Here is a 12,917-nt window from a genome sequence, read left to right as displayed (position 1 = left end):
GGCATACAGGGCCTCCCAGTAAGATGACAGAAGGGTGTCACATTGATTGGAGACTATGTTGAAAATAGGGTTTTGTAGGCAAAAGAGTGGGGAACAAAATGGTGTACTAAAACCCTGAATGAAACGAACTTGCTTTTCGAAGAAGAAAGTGATGCATTACTTATTGAATGCCCCTTGTATTGATCTGAACTGGTTACTACTGGCATCAAAATCTAGGGAGAAAAAAGGAAACTACATATGGATCTGAAACACAATAAAAGTCTTGAGTTTATTAATTATGTTAAAAACTATAAAAAGTATTTAAGAATGCTGTAAGGACATAAAAAGAAATGTCAAAAAATAAATTCATTCAGAAGCTAAGAAACAAATTAAAGGCAATTGTTAAATTATAATTCTCCTGAAGGACTCAGCTGACAAGATGTGATAAATGTACCGTAGTTACTTAGCATCTGTGATGAAGTATGGTGTTATCAGAAATAACTGCAAAGAAAGGCCAAGGGCGCTTTGTTGTCCACTATTAAGAGAGCTATACATTTCAAGTGTTCTGCTCCTCTACATATTCACTGAAGATTCAAAGAAACTGGTACACCTGCCTAACATTGTGTAGGCCCCCATGAGCACACAGAAGTGCCACAACACAATGTGGCATGGGCTCGATGAATGTCTAAAGTAGTGCTGGAGGGCTGTCCATAAATCCATAAGAGTACGAGGGGATGGAGATCTCTTCTGAACAGCACATTGCAAGACATCCCAAATATGCTCAATAATGTACATGTCTGGGGAGTTTGGTGGCTAGGGGAAATGTTTAAACCCAGAAGAGTGTTCCTGGAGCCACTCTGTAGCAATTATGGATGTGTGGGATGTCGCATTGTCCTAGTGGAACTGCCCAAGTCCGTCGGAACACACAATGGACATGAATGGATGCAGGTGATCAGACAGGATGCTTATGTACATGTCACCTGTAAGAGTCATATCTAGATGTATCAGGGATCCCATATCACTCCAACTGCACATGCCCCACATGATTATAGAGCCTCCACCAGCTTGAACAGTCCCATGCTGAAATGCAGGATCCATGGATTCATTAGGTTGTCTCCATACCCGTACGTGTCCATCCGCATGACACAATTTGAAACAGGACTCGTCTGACCAGGCAACATGTTTCCAGCTGTCAACATCCAGTATCAGTGTTGACAGGTCCAGGTGAGGCATAAAGCTTTGTGTTGGGCAGCCATCAAGGGTACACGAGCAGGCTTTCGGCTGCAAAAGCCCATATCAATGATGTTTCATTGAATGGTTTGCACGCTGACACCTGTTGATGGCCCAGCATTGAAATATGCAGTAATTTGCAGAATGGTTGCTCTTCTGTCACACTGAATGATTCTCTTCACTCATTGTTGGTCCCGTTCTTGCAGGATCTTTTCCTGGCTGCAGCAATGCTGGAGATTTGATGTTTTATTGGATTCATCATATTCATGGTACACTCGTGAAATGGTCATAGAGGAAAATCCCCACTTCGTTGCTACCTCGGAGACGCTGTGTCCCATAGCTGATGCGCCGACTATAACACCATGTTCAAACTCACTTAAATCATGATAACCTGCCATTGTAGCAGCAGTAACTAGTCTATCAACTGTCCCAGACACTTGTTGTCTTACATAGGTGTTGCTGGCTGTAGTGCCATATTCTGCCTGTTTACATATCTCTGTATTTGAATACGCATGCCTTTACCAGTTTATTTGGTGCTTCAGTGTATGAGCTAATTCCTTTTACACACAACATAAGTCTAATCTAATATGGTCTTGACAACCAGAGACTGTGATCAGTTGTGTGTGAGTTGCATTTGATTGAGTATATGTGTATGTTGTCTAATTCTGTTGAAGGCCTGTTTGGCTAAAAGTTTTGTTTGACAGACTTTCTGTTGTGCTTATCCACAATTCAGCATCTCTGATATATGATGAGTAGCAACTGTTCTTTTCATAATGTTGTCATTGGTCTATTTTTAGTAGATAATTCTCAGCATATGTATAGTACTATGAATAAAGAAAATTCATGCTTCCTACCCACTGCCCACAGTTCTCTGCCCAAACTCCACAGTACATTGGAATGAAAACTTGGAATGAATTAAAAGGGCAAAGCATAAATAAGATTGAGAATATTCTTCTGAACAGGAAATTGTACAGCATCCTAGCCCAAAAGTGGTATTACTCAGTAAAGGTATTCTAGAATGATAGTGTCTTTACTTGAGCAGGATACAATAAAAAGAACTGAAATATGTAAACCCACAAAAGAAATTTAATAATAATTAATTTTTAATGTAGTGTGTGAAATTAAATGATGTGCTGTAGTTAGATAGTACAGCACCAAAATAATATAAAACTAGAGTTTTTAATAGCATAATGTTGATGAGTCTCCTGTACAATAAATGACTGGTTTGACTTTTATGTTATGAGAAAATAAACTTCTCAACTGATTCTTAGGTTTTTAGAATGCTTTCAGTTTAATTACAACAACCTTTATTAACAGCCATTGAGAAAAAACATATTCATTCACACAGAAGAATATGTACAACTACATATTTTTTTATTTAAATTTGGAATTGAAATGAAGTTGAATAAGGAGGTTCCCTATTACTAAAACTATTCTCAGATACAGATTTTAAACTGGGAAAATCAAAAAGCAGCAGAGCTTAATGGAACATATCTGACTCAGCTTCCTTTGGTTAACGACGAACATTTTCTTCTTGTGCAGATAAACTTCAACTACTAACCAAGGAGCTTAGAAGAGAAAGTTGAAAGTAAGTCTGAAAATTAATTATCATACAACTAAATACAAGAATAATCAACCCATTCCAATGCAAACAGTATGAATAACAGCAATGAAGTTATAGAACCAATTGGTGTGTTTCTGTGTATAAGGGTTGGTTGAACAGCTAAAGAATAAATAGGAGATAACAAAAGCCAGGAGTGCCTTTTGGTACTAAGTAAAGTTTTCAGATCTGTCTTATCTATGTGTTTGAAATGCAGCATTTACAGCAGTCTGTGTCAGCAGTTTTAACTTGTGGCAAAACGGCATGCTATTGAAATGTAAAAATGTTCATTAACTGAGGACTACTCAATCAATTGACAGATGTATGTTCATAGTCACTAGGAAATACAGAAAAAAACATTAGGAACAGACGGAACATAGAACCCAGTATGTTGTCCTCAACAGTGAGTGTTCATCAGAGACAAGGGTATCATCAGGACTGCCCCAGGGAATGTTATAGGCCTGCTATTATTTCTTATGTACACAAATGATCTGGCAGACAGGGTGGGCAGCAATCTGTAGTTGTTTGCTGATGATGCTGTGGTGCACAGTAAGGTGCTGAAGATGAGTGACTGTAGGATGATACAAGATGACTTAGACAGAATTTCTAGTTGGTGTGATTGATGGCAGCTGACTCAAAATGTAGAAAAATGCAAATTAATGTGTAAAACAAACACATAATGTTCAAATACAGCATTAGTTGTGTCCTGGTTGACACAGTCATGTCATTTTAATATCTGGGCATAACACTGTAAAAGTGAGAACAAGCATTTGAGGATTGTGGTAAGGAAGGTAAATGGTCGGCTTCAGCTTATTGGGAAATTTTAAGAAAGCATGGGTCATCTGTAAATGAGGCCACATATAGGACACTACTGTTACCTATTCATGAGTATTGCTTGAGTATTTGGAGTACACATCTGGTCACTTTAACGGAAGACATCATAGCAATTCAGAGGTGGGCTGCTAGGTTTGTTACTGGTAGTAGGTTCAAGCAACATGGAAGTGTTATGGAGATGCTTCGGGAACTCAAATGGGAATCACTGCAGGGAAGACGACATTCTTTTCAAGGAACACTGCTATGATAATTTAAGAACCAGCATTTGCACCTGACTGAAGAATGATCCTACTGGCACTAACATACATTATCCATAAGGACCAGAAGATAAGATATGAGAAATTATGGCACATGCGGAGGCATTTAGACATCACTTTCCCCTCACTCTGTCTGCGAGTGGAACATGCAAGGAAACAACTAGTAGTGCTACAGCATACTCTCTGCAATGCTTTGTGTGGTGGCTTGTGAGGCATGTATGTAGACGTAGGCTCGACTGAAAGACAGAACTATGACTGCAATGAAAATGAAACGGAGATGTGTAGCACATGTAGCAAGTGAGTGATAGATAGACTAAGATTTTCCTCACAGAATTCCATGAGACAGGAATCATATCCCTCACTCTGAAATTTATATGCTCTTATTTTACCTTCATAATATTGCATGAAAGAATGAACATTTTGAAACTTGTTTAAAACTGAAGTTACTGGTCCTGTCACATTAATATTGATTTGGAGAGTAACGTTACAGGCACAGTTCAGCTATTATGATGATTTACCTTCTCATACTACAACTTAAACACTTTAAGGTACCAGTACTTTGTCAGTGACAAAAATCATAACTACGTCACAAAGAAATCTCATGGTTAGACGTGTTCATTTGGAAAGGACAAAACACAGCATGAAATGCAAATAATGCTAATTATTCAAACTGAATTGACTCATAATGATGCACGACTGTTATTGAATTAAGTAAGTCATGGTGTAAAATTTCCAGAAAAAGGCACAATACTGTGAAATTTCATTGTTCAACAAAGAATAAATAGCTTGTTCTTTGCACCTAATTCAAATAACATACTGCCTGACCATAAATTGTTTGTAACATTTGAGTTATTTGTGGTGTCACAGATACGACTTTTTCCCTCACTCCCTGTTCACTTGGGAAGGAAACAGAATCAATTTTTTATCTGTTCTGATGGGTTTTGCATTGTTTGGTGAGAAGGTGATTCATGTACACTCCATAACACACAAGTCACATTTGTCAGTCAGCTACTTTTGAGATCAATTTAGTGCAGGTGCCACAACAATCTCACTGGCCCTGCAGCTCTAGTATTTTCAGAAGAAGTAGGCTAAGAACTCTTTGTCATTGTAGTTGTATTGTTGCTACATTTAAAATATCAATGGGTGGAGATCTTCACAAAATACTGACTTCTACAGGGTGCATCAAAAAAATGTGCACACACGTTGAACTGTCATAGACAATTTATTTCCTGTTCTACAAGGTTAAATATCTGTGAGAAAGTAATGTTATCATACAATGAAGGCTTTCATGACCGGATGGTACTGTTGTTGATAATTCTTCCGGGTTATGTGGCCATGGTCCATGGAATTCTTCTATTCCTAACATTTCATCCAATACTACGTTGGACATCCTCAGAGGTATGGCTGGTCCTCCTGAGTCCTGCCAACTGATGAGTGGGTGATTAGAGAGTGGCCTAAATGCCGAGGAAAGTGGGCATGGTCTAGCTTGCACATAGTAGCAGAGAGAAAACTAGTCACAGATAAAATGTAACTATCGATAATAGTCTGTCATAGATAAAAAACACTTATCGATTCTGTAACGTCACTGTCCATATCTTGCTTAATTTCAAGGCCTCTTCTTTTCTATTAAAATTATCTTCATGTTTATAAATTTCAATAGCCTCCCTATACAGTCGTGGATAATAGTTCGTGGTAGCACTTAAAACTGTAGTTTCAGAAAACTTAACTACATGGTCACCTGACTGAGTGCATGTTCCGCAATGGCCAATTTATCTATTTTTCCCAGTTGGCAAAGACTTTTATGCTCCTTTACCCTCGTATTCACACTTCTTTTCATAGTACCAATGTAGACCTTGCCACGAGTACACGGAATTTTATACACACCGCTAGATGATAATGGTGGCCTTCTATCTTTAACTGAACAAAGTACTTGTCCTATTTTCTGGTAGGTTTGAATACCGGTTTCGCTTTATGTTTCAGCAAAATTTTGCCGATTTGATCTGTAACCTTACTAATGAAAGGTAAAGACACCATGTTCTTCCATTGCTGTGTACCATCCTTGTCCTTTGGTCTGCTGTAATTAGGTCTTAAAACTCTATTAATTTCTTTGTTTGAGTACCCATTCTTTCCGAAGGCTTGTTTCAGATGATTCAGTTCCGTATCCAAATGTTCCAGAGTACAAATCCATTTTGCCCTGTCCACTAAACTTTTGATTATACCTCTTTTTTGTTGTGGGTGATGATTGGAGTTCTTATGTAAGTATCTATCAGTATGTGTGCCCTTCTGAAACACTTTATGTCTTAGACTGCCATCGTTTTGTCTCATGACTAACACATCGAGAAATGAAATAGCCTGGTTTTTTCCACTTCAATGGTAAACTGAATTTTAGGGTTTATGCTATTAAGATAGTAAAAAAATTTGTCTAAGGCTTTTTTACCATGTGTCCAAACCATGAATGTGTCATCTACATAACGATACCAACAACATGGTTTCTTATTTGCTTTATTCAACGCTAATTGTTCAAATTTCTCCGTGTAAAAATTGGCAACTGCAGGGCTCAACGCGTTACCCATGGCAACACCATCCACTTGCTCATAAAACTCCTCATCCCACTGAAGCTGGCTATATGTGAGACAGTGTCTAAACAGAGCAGTCAAATCTTCAGCGAAAACTTCTGTTATGTAAACCACAACTTCATTGACCGGAATCATAGTAAACAGAGATACAATATCAAAACTGACCAGAATGTCAGAACTCCAATCATCACCCACAACAAAAAAGAGGTGTAATCAAAAGTTTAGTGGACAGGGCAAAACGGATTTGTACTCCGGAACATCTTTTACGGAACTGAATCATCTGAAACAGGCCTTCGAAAAGAATGGGTACTCAAACAAAGAAATTAATAGAGTTTTAAGACCTAATTACAGCATGCCAAAGGACAAGAATGGTACACAGCAATGGAAGAACACGGTGTCTTTACCTTTCATTAGTAAGGTTACAGATTGAATCGGCAAAATTTTGCTGAAACATAAAGTAAAACCGGTATTCAAACCTACCAGAAAAATAGGACAAGTACTTCATTCTGTTAAAGATAGAAGGCCACCATTATCATCTAGCGGTGTGTATAAAATTCCGTGTACTTGTGGCAAGGTCTACATTGGTACTACGAAAAGAAGTGTGAATATGAGGGTAAAGGAGCATAAAAGTCTTTGCTGACTGGGAAAAACAGATAAATCGGCCGCTGCGGAACATGCACTTCAGTTAGGTGAGCATGTAGTTAAGTTTTCTGAAACTACAGTTTTAAGTGCTACCACGAACTACTATCCATGACTGTATAGGGAGGCTACTGAAATTTATAAACATGAAGATAATTTTAATAGAAAAGAAGAGGCCTTGAAATTAAGTGAGATATGGACAGTGGCGTTACAGAATTGATAAGTATTTTTTATCTATGACGGACTATTGTCGATAGTTACATTTTATCTTTGACTAGTTTTCTCTCTGCTACTATGTGCAAGCTAGACCATGCCCACTTTCCTCAGTATTTAGGCCGTTCTCCGACGCCTGACTCGTCAGTCTGCAGGACTCAGCAGGACCAGCCATACCTCTGAGGATGTCCAACGTAGTATTGGACAAAACGCTAGGAATGGAAGAATTCCATGGACCACGGCCACATAACCCGGAAGAATGATCAACAAAAGTAATGTTATGTTTCTTCAACAGGTGGCAGCAGTGGCAAGGAAGTAACTGCAACAAGGTGGATGTGCGTTTGAGCTTTGAAGTGCAGAAGCAGATAATTAAGTGGTACTGGAAGTTTGAGAATGTAGTTGTGGTTCGAAGACAGTGGAGAAGTTAGTATGGTACAGAACCACCTTCAAGGTTAACAATTACACGTCTACGAGACAAATTCAAAATTAATGGAACAATGTGTGATGTGCATAAAGGTCGATCAGGGCAACCTCGTACAGCTACAAGTGATGATTCCACAAATGCGGTCTTGGAACTGTTTCAGCATTCGCCTCAAATATCTTCAAGGCAAGCAGCACGTGAGAGTAATGTAAGTGCTAGTAGTGTGCTATGCATTCTGAAGAAAGGCAAACTTTGTGTGTACATTCTAAGGCTGGTGCAACAGCTAAGTGACGACGATCCAGATTGAAGGTTAGAATTTTGTGAATGGGTCCAGGAGATGGTGAGATGTGAACTGAGTTTTATGGGTAGCATAATTTGGTCGGATGAAGCCCAATTCAAACTCAATGGAACTGTCAATAGGCACAATTGTGTGTACTGGGCTGAAGATAATCCTCACATTACAGTTGGAAAGACTGTGAATTTGCCTGGCGTAAATGTGTGGTGTGATTTGTGTGCAAGGGGACTCATTGGGCCTTTCCGCTTTGAAGGTACTGTTATTGGAGAAACGTACCTAACAATGCTTGCTGACTCCATATTCGCTGCCATTTGTGCATTATGCGGTAATGATGAGTTTTATTTCCAACAAGATGATGCCCCGCCACACTATCATAGGAATGTACGAGCATACCTGGATCATAATGTGCCAGGCCAGTGGATAGGATACAGGGGACCAATTGAGTTTCCTGCATGCTCTCCAGACCTCACGCCACTGGATTTCTTCTTATGAGGCACAGTAAAAGATGAGGTGTACAAACGTAAACCACGTAACCTGGACACATTTCGGAATGAGATTCAGGCGGTGTGTGCAGAAATCATTGGACACTTTGGCACGATGTCCGGAATCAGTGGTGACTCATACTCAGAAATGTATTGATGCTGAAGGCCACCAGTTTGAACATTAATCACATTTGAAATTTACATTTATTTTTCCAATTGGACTTTAAGCTTTCCATTTCCAGAAATTTAACATTGTAGAATGGGAAATAAATTTTCTATGACGCTTCAAAGTGTGTATACATTTCTATGACACACCCTGTATATGGATCGGAATGGTATATGTTGTGATTATTGTCTATCACAAGCCTACAGCATTCAGTTCTTTCTTGTGGTAATGAGAAGTGTTGGCCGAAAAGAAAATGCTTTAAGGAATAAAGATAGCAACTTACTAAATATCAGAGACATCAACTCATTGAAAGGCACATAAGCAAGACTAAGAACTTTGATAGCTTTCAGACGAATATCTTTTTGAACTACAGACAACATATACACACTCAAATTCAGCTCTCTCTCTCTCTCTCTCTCTCTCTCTCACTCACACACACACACACACACACACACACACACACACACACACACACACACACACACAAACACACAAAACTTTTATGACTACATTATGCCCACTGACTACTTAGTGAAGGAACTGCAGCGCATTTGAGGTGAGCGACTGTGTCGGATGGAATGGGCGATGGGAGAAAGGAAGTGGGGAATGGGAAAGAGAGTGGCTGATGACTAGGAGAGAGAGGCACCAGGTGCCTGATATAAGAATGTGGGAGGGACGGATGGGATAGGAATGTGGCACAGGCACCAGCACTACTGAACTTGTATGGTACATGATGATGAGGAGGACTGAGGTGGAGATGGAGCAGATGAAGGAGAGACTGCAGGGAAGAGGGTGTGGGTGCTGGGTAGGTAAAGTTATGGTGTTGGGACAGGGGTGGGTGTGGTGTGTGGCAGGGGGCTATCAGAGACTGTGGCCAGGAGGATTTTGGGATTGAAGGATGTGATGCAAGGACAACCTCCATCTACTGATGTTGGGGATTTTCGATCAAGACAGCAAAGGTTCTGAGAAGCCACTGAAATCAAGCACACTATGCCCAGCAGCACGTTTCACCAATGAATGGTCAACTGTGTTCTTGCTCATGGTTTTTATGATTGCCATTCAGTCAGATGGATAGCTGGATGGTGATCATTCCCATGAAGAAGCTGTGCAAAAATTGCAGCAGAGCTGATATATTACATGACTGGTTTCAAAAGTGGTACTGCCTCTGACAGGATAGGATAAGCCTGTGAGTGAACTGGGGTAGGATGTGCTGGGTGGAAGTATGACAGGTCTTGCACCTGGGTCTTTCACAAGAGTATGACCCACATGGCAAGGAGTTGCGTGTGGGTGGAGCATAAGGATGGAGTAGGATATTAGGGTGGGCAGTAGGATTTTGGTGGAAGGATTATGGATAAGGTGATCCTTATTTTCAGGCATGATGACAAACAGTCTATTCCTTGACAAAGGCTGTGATTCAGTTATGTGATTCAAGAAAGATATTGGCTGATGACGTAGGTGTTAGTTCTTGGGGAGGGTGGCTTAGGAAAACTGTCTATACATTAAGTTTGGGAAATTGTGCATGTCTGTAAAGGTCTTAGTAAGATCTTCAGCATATTGAGCAAGAGATTTCTCAGTATTGCAAATGTAGGTCTACAAGTGTCCAGACTATGTGGGAGTGATTTTTTTGTGCGAAAAGGATGAAAGCTACTAAAATGCAGGTACTAGTTACTGTTAATGGGCTTCATAAGGACAAAAGCATGGATGGAGCCATCCAAGATGTGGGGATCACCTTCCAAGAATGTGGCACACTGGGCTGAGGAAGTCCAGGTGAAAAGGATGAGAAAAAAGGTGTTGAGGCTGTAGAGGAATGAGAATAGAGTATATTGGCTCTCACTCCAGATCATGAAGATATCATCAGTGGATCTGAACCAGACAAGGAGTCTGGGGTTTTAGGTGGTTAGGTAGGTTTCCTCTAACCAGCCCACAAACAGGTTGGCATAAGATGCTATACAAATGCCCATTGCCACGCTGTAGATTTTTTGTGTATATGTGTATCTTCCCCTCAATGGAGGTGTAGTTATCTGTGAGGATGTAGCTAACTATATGCTTACAGAATGAGGCAGTGGTTTGAACAGAAGGTGAGGATGTCTTCACTAGTGGCAAGATCATGGGAATGGGGGATGCTGGTATATGCGGAGGTGGTGTAAACAGTGACAAGCAGATCATGCGGTCAGGATGCTGCATATTCAGTGAAGGAGGCAGTTTGTGTCTTTAAAATGGGAGGATACACTACATGCTATTGGTTAGAGGTGTTGACTGATAAGAGCTGAAATTCTTTTGGTGTAAGCATAGTAACCAGCTACAATGGAGTGTTCAAGATAGTTAGGCTTATGGATTTTGGGAAGGATTTACAAGGTGGGTTTGCAGAAGGTTATCGAGATAAGAAGGGACATGAACTCAGAGAAGAGATTTGGGATGGGATTAAGGATTTGAGTAGGGATAGCAAGGAATGCTCGACATCTGGATGAAATCACTGTGATAGTCTTTGTAGGTGGAGGAGTCAGACTGTTGACAGATGTCTTATGCCAGGTAATCACTGTCATTCATCATGACAATTGTGGAAGTTTTATCTGTAGGAGGGCTCTTGATGGCTGTCCTTTCCTCCACTGCAAGATTTGTAGTTCTGGGAAGGGACCTGGGAAAGGAGGATGAGGCCAAGTTGGAGGTAAGGAATTCCTGGAACGTAACACGGAGTTGATTAAGTGGTAGTGGCAGATGGGCAAGGCTGGATGGGGAATGAACTGGTAGAGGCAAGGTTCAGTGGTGGGATTTGGTTGGAAGGATTGGTGGGAAAAGTGTTTCCACTACAGAAGGTGTACAGATTTTTCCACATATGAGTGTGTAAATGGTGTACATTACTTTCTCTGCCAGTCTGAAAATCAATTAAAGCAAAGTTTTCCTCAGTCAACTGCTATTCATTTTTCTGTCACTGTATGTCATCATACACTTCTGAATATAATAGCAATAATCAACGAACAGAAACATAAGTCTTTTCTATTCTTAAAATGGCTCATTATCATCATAAAAAAATGGTTCAGATGGCTCTGAGCACTATGCAACTTAACTTCTGAGGTCATCAGTCGCCTAGAACATAGAACTAATTAAACCTAACTAACCTAAGGACATCACACACATCCATGCCCGAGGCAGGATTCGAACCTGCGACCGTAGCGCTCGCTTGGTTCCAGACTGTAGTGCCTAGAACCGCACGGCCACTCTGGCCGGCTATTATCATCTCAACATATGTATATTAGTTTGCAATGTTACATGTAATTAAAAAATACTACATAAATCCGAAAGATAATAAAATAATAATCTACAGAAATTTTAAGATGATTGTGTCAACATAATTCTAGGAAATACAGAAGTATCCATCAATTTTTTACCAAAATGACAGTTTTTCCCAATGTATCCTGTATCACTGCAGTCACACAGAATGTGATCATCTTTAACAGAGCATCGTCCTCCATGTTCACAAGCATTTGGTCTCTTGCATGGATCAACTAATTGACAATTATCTATAGAAACATCTCCCACTGCATGTTTTGAGCGGACAACATAGCGTGGTTCAATTGATTCCCCATTCACCATCATAAGTCGCACACATCCAACCAAGCCTGGTGGAAGATAGATAGTGCATTACAATTGGATGAATAATAGAATATACATATACACACTTTATTGTGCAGCATGTTATTATTTACATGAGCATAATGTACTTCACCAACTATTTGTCCATATATACATGTAATTCAAAAGAAAGTACTGGTATTTCATTTACATTTTGCAACATCAAAAGTATATTCAATCATGTATCTTGGCCACAGAAGTAATTCTCCTAAACACATTTAGTTAATATTTCAGCATCACTGAAATGCAGTGGCTTCTGTCACTCTACAAGGGCTGCTTGTATGTGGAAAAATATTAAGGATATGGTAGCAAATAAGAATAACTAACACTGCTTTCTTTTCTTTACTTGACATTGTCTTGCAAGATATATGATTCTCATAATATAGGTAATGTATTGAGACAGACTTTTGTAAGAAGTCCGAATAAAACCTCTTCTAGAACCCCAAATGTTTTAAACATTTCAAAAAGTTTTGTACATTGGTTCACAGTTCAGACATCGCTGCCCAAATAACACTTTGCTTCGGTATTACTTCAAATTTAAATGATATTATCCATTAAGAACAACCATGCTTACCAGAGACACACTATTTCTTAT

The 12,917-nt window shown here is 39.6% G+C and overlaps 1 protein-coding gene across 6 annotated transcripts in view; it reads right to left on the bottom strand.

The window, feature by feature from the left end:
* LOC124788247 (neurexin-4) overlaps positions 1-12,917 on the bottom strand; it is a 545,350-nt gene that overhangs the window by 232,715 nt on the left and 299,718 nt on the right. For all 6 annotated transcript variants that reach the window (XR_007016075.1, XM_047255435.1, XM_047255434.1 and 3 more), the window contains exon 15: positions 12,079-12,309. Coding sequence is in view for 5 of the 6 variants with exons in the window: in XM_047255435.1 (XP_047111391.1) it covers positions 12,079-12,309 (231 nt within the window). In the remaining variant the exon portion in view is untranslated. The remainder of the gene's footprint in view (positions 1-12,078; positions 12,310-12,917) is intronic.

The sequence above is a fragment of the Schistocerca piceifrons genome, chromosome 3 (assembly GCF_021461385.2).
Source record: "Schistocerca piceifrons isolate TAMUIC-IGC-003096 chromosome 3, iqSchPice1.1, whole genome shotgun sequence".
Classification (NCBI taxonomy): Eukaryota; Metazoa; Arthropoda; class Insecta; order Orthoptera; family Acrididae; genus Schistocerca; species Schistocerca piceifrons.
This window is presented reverse-complemented; position numbering and strand designations above follow the sequence as displayed.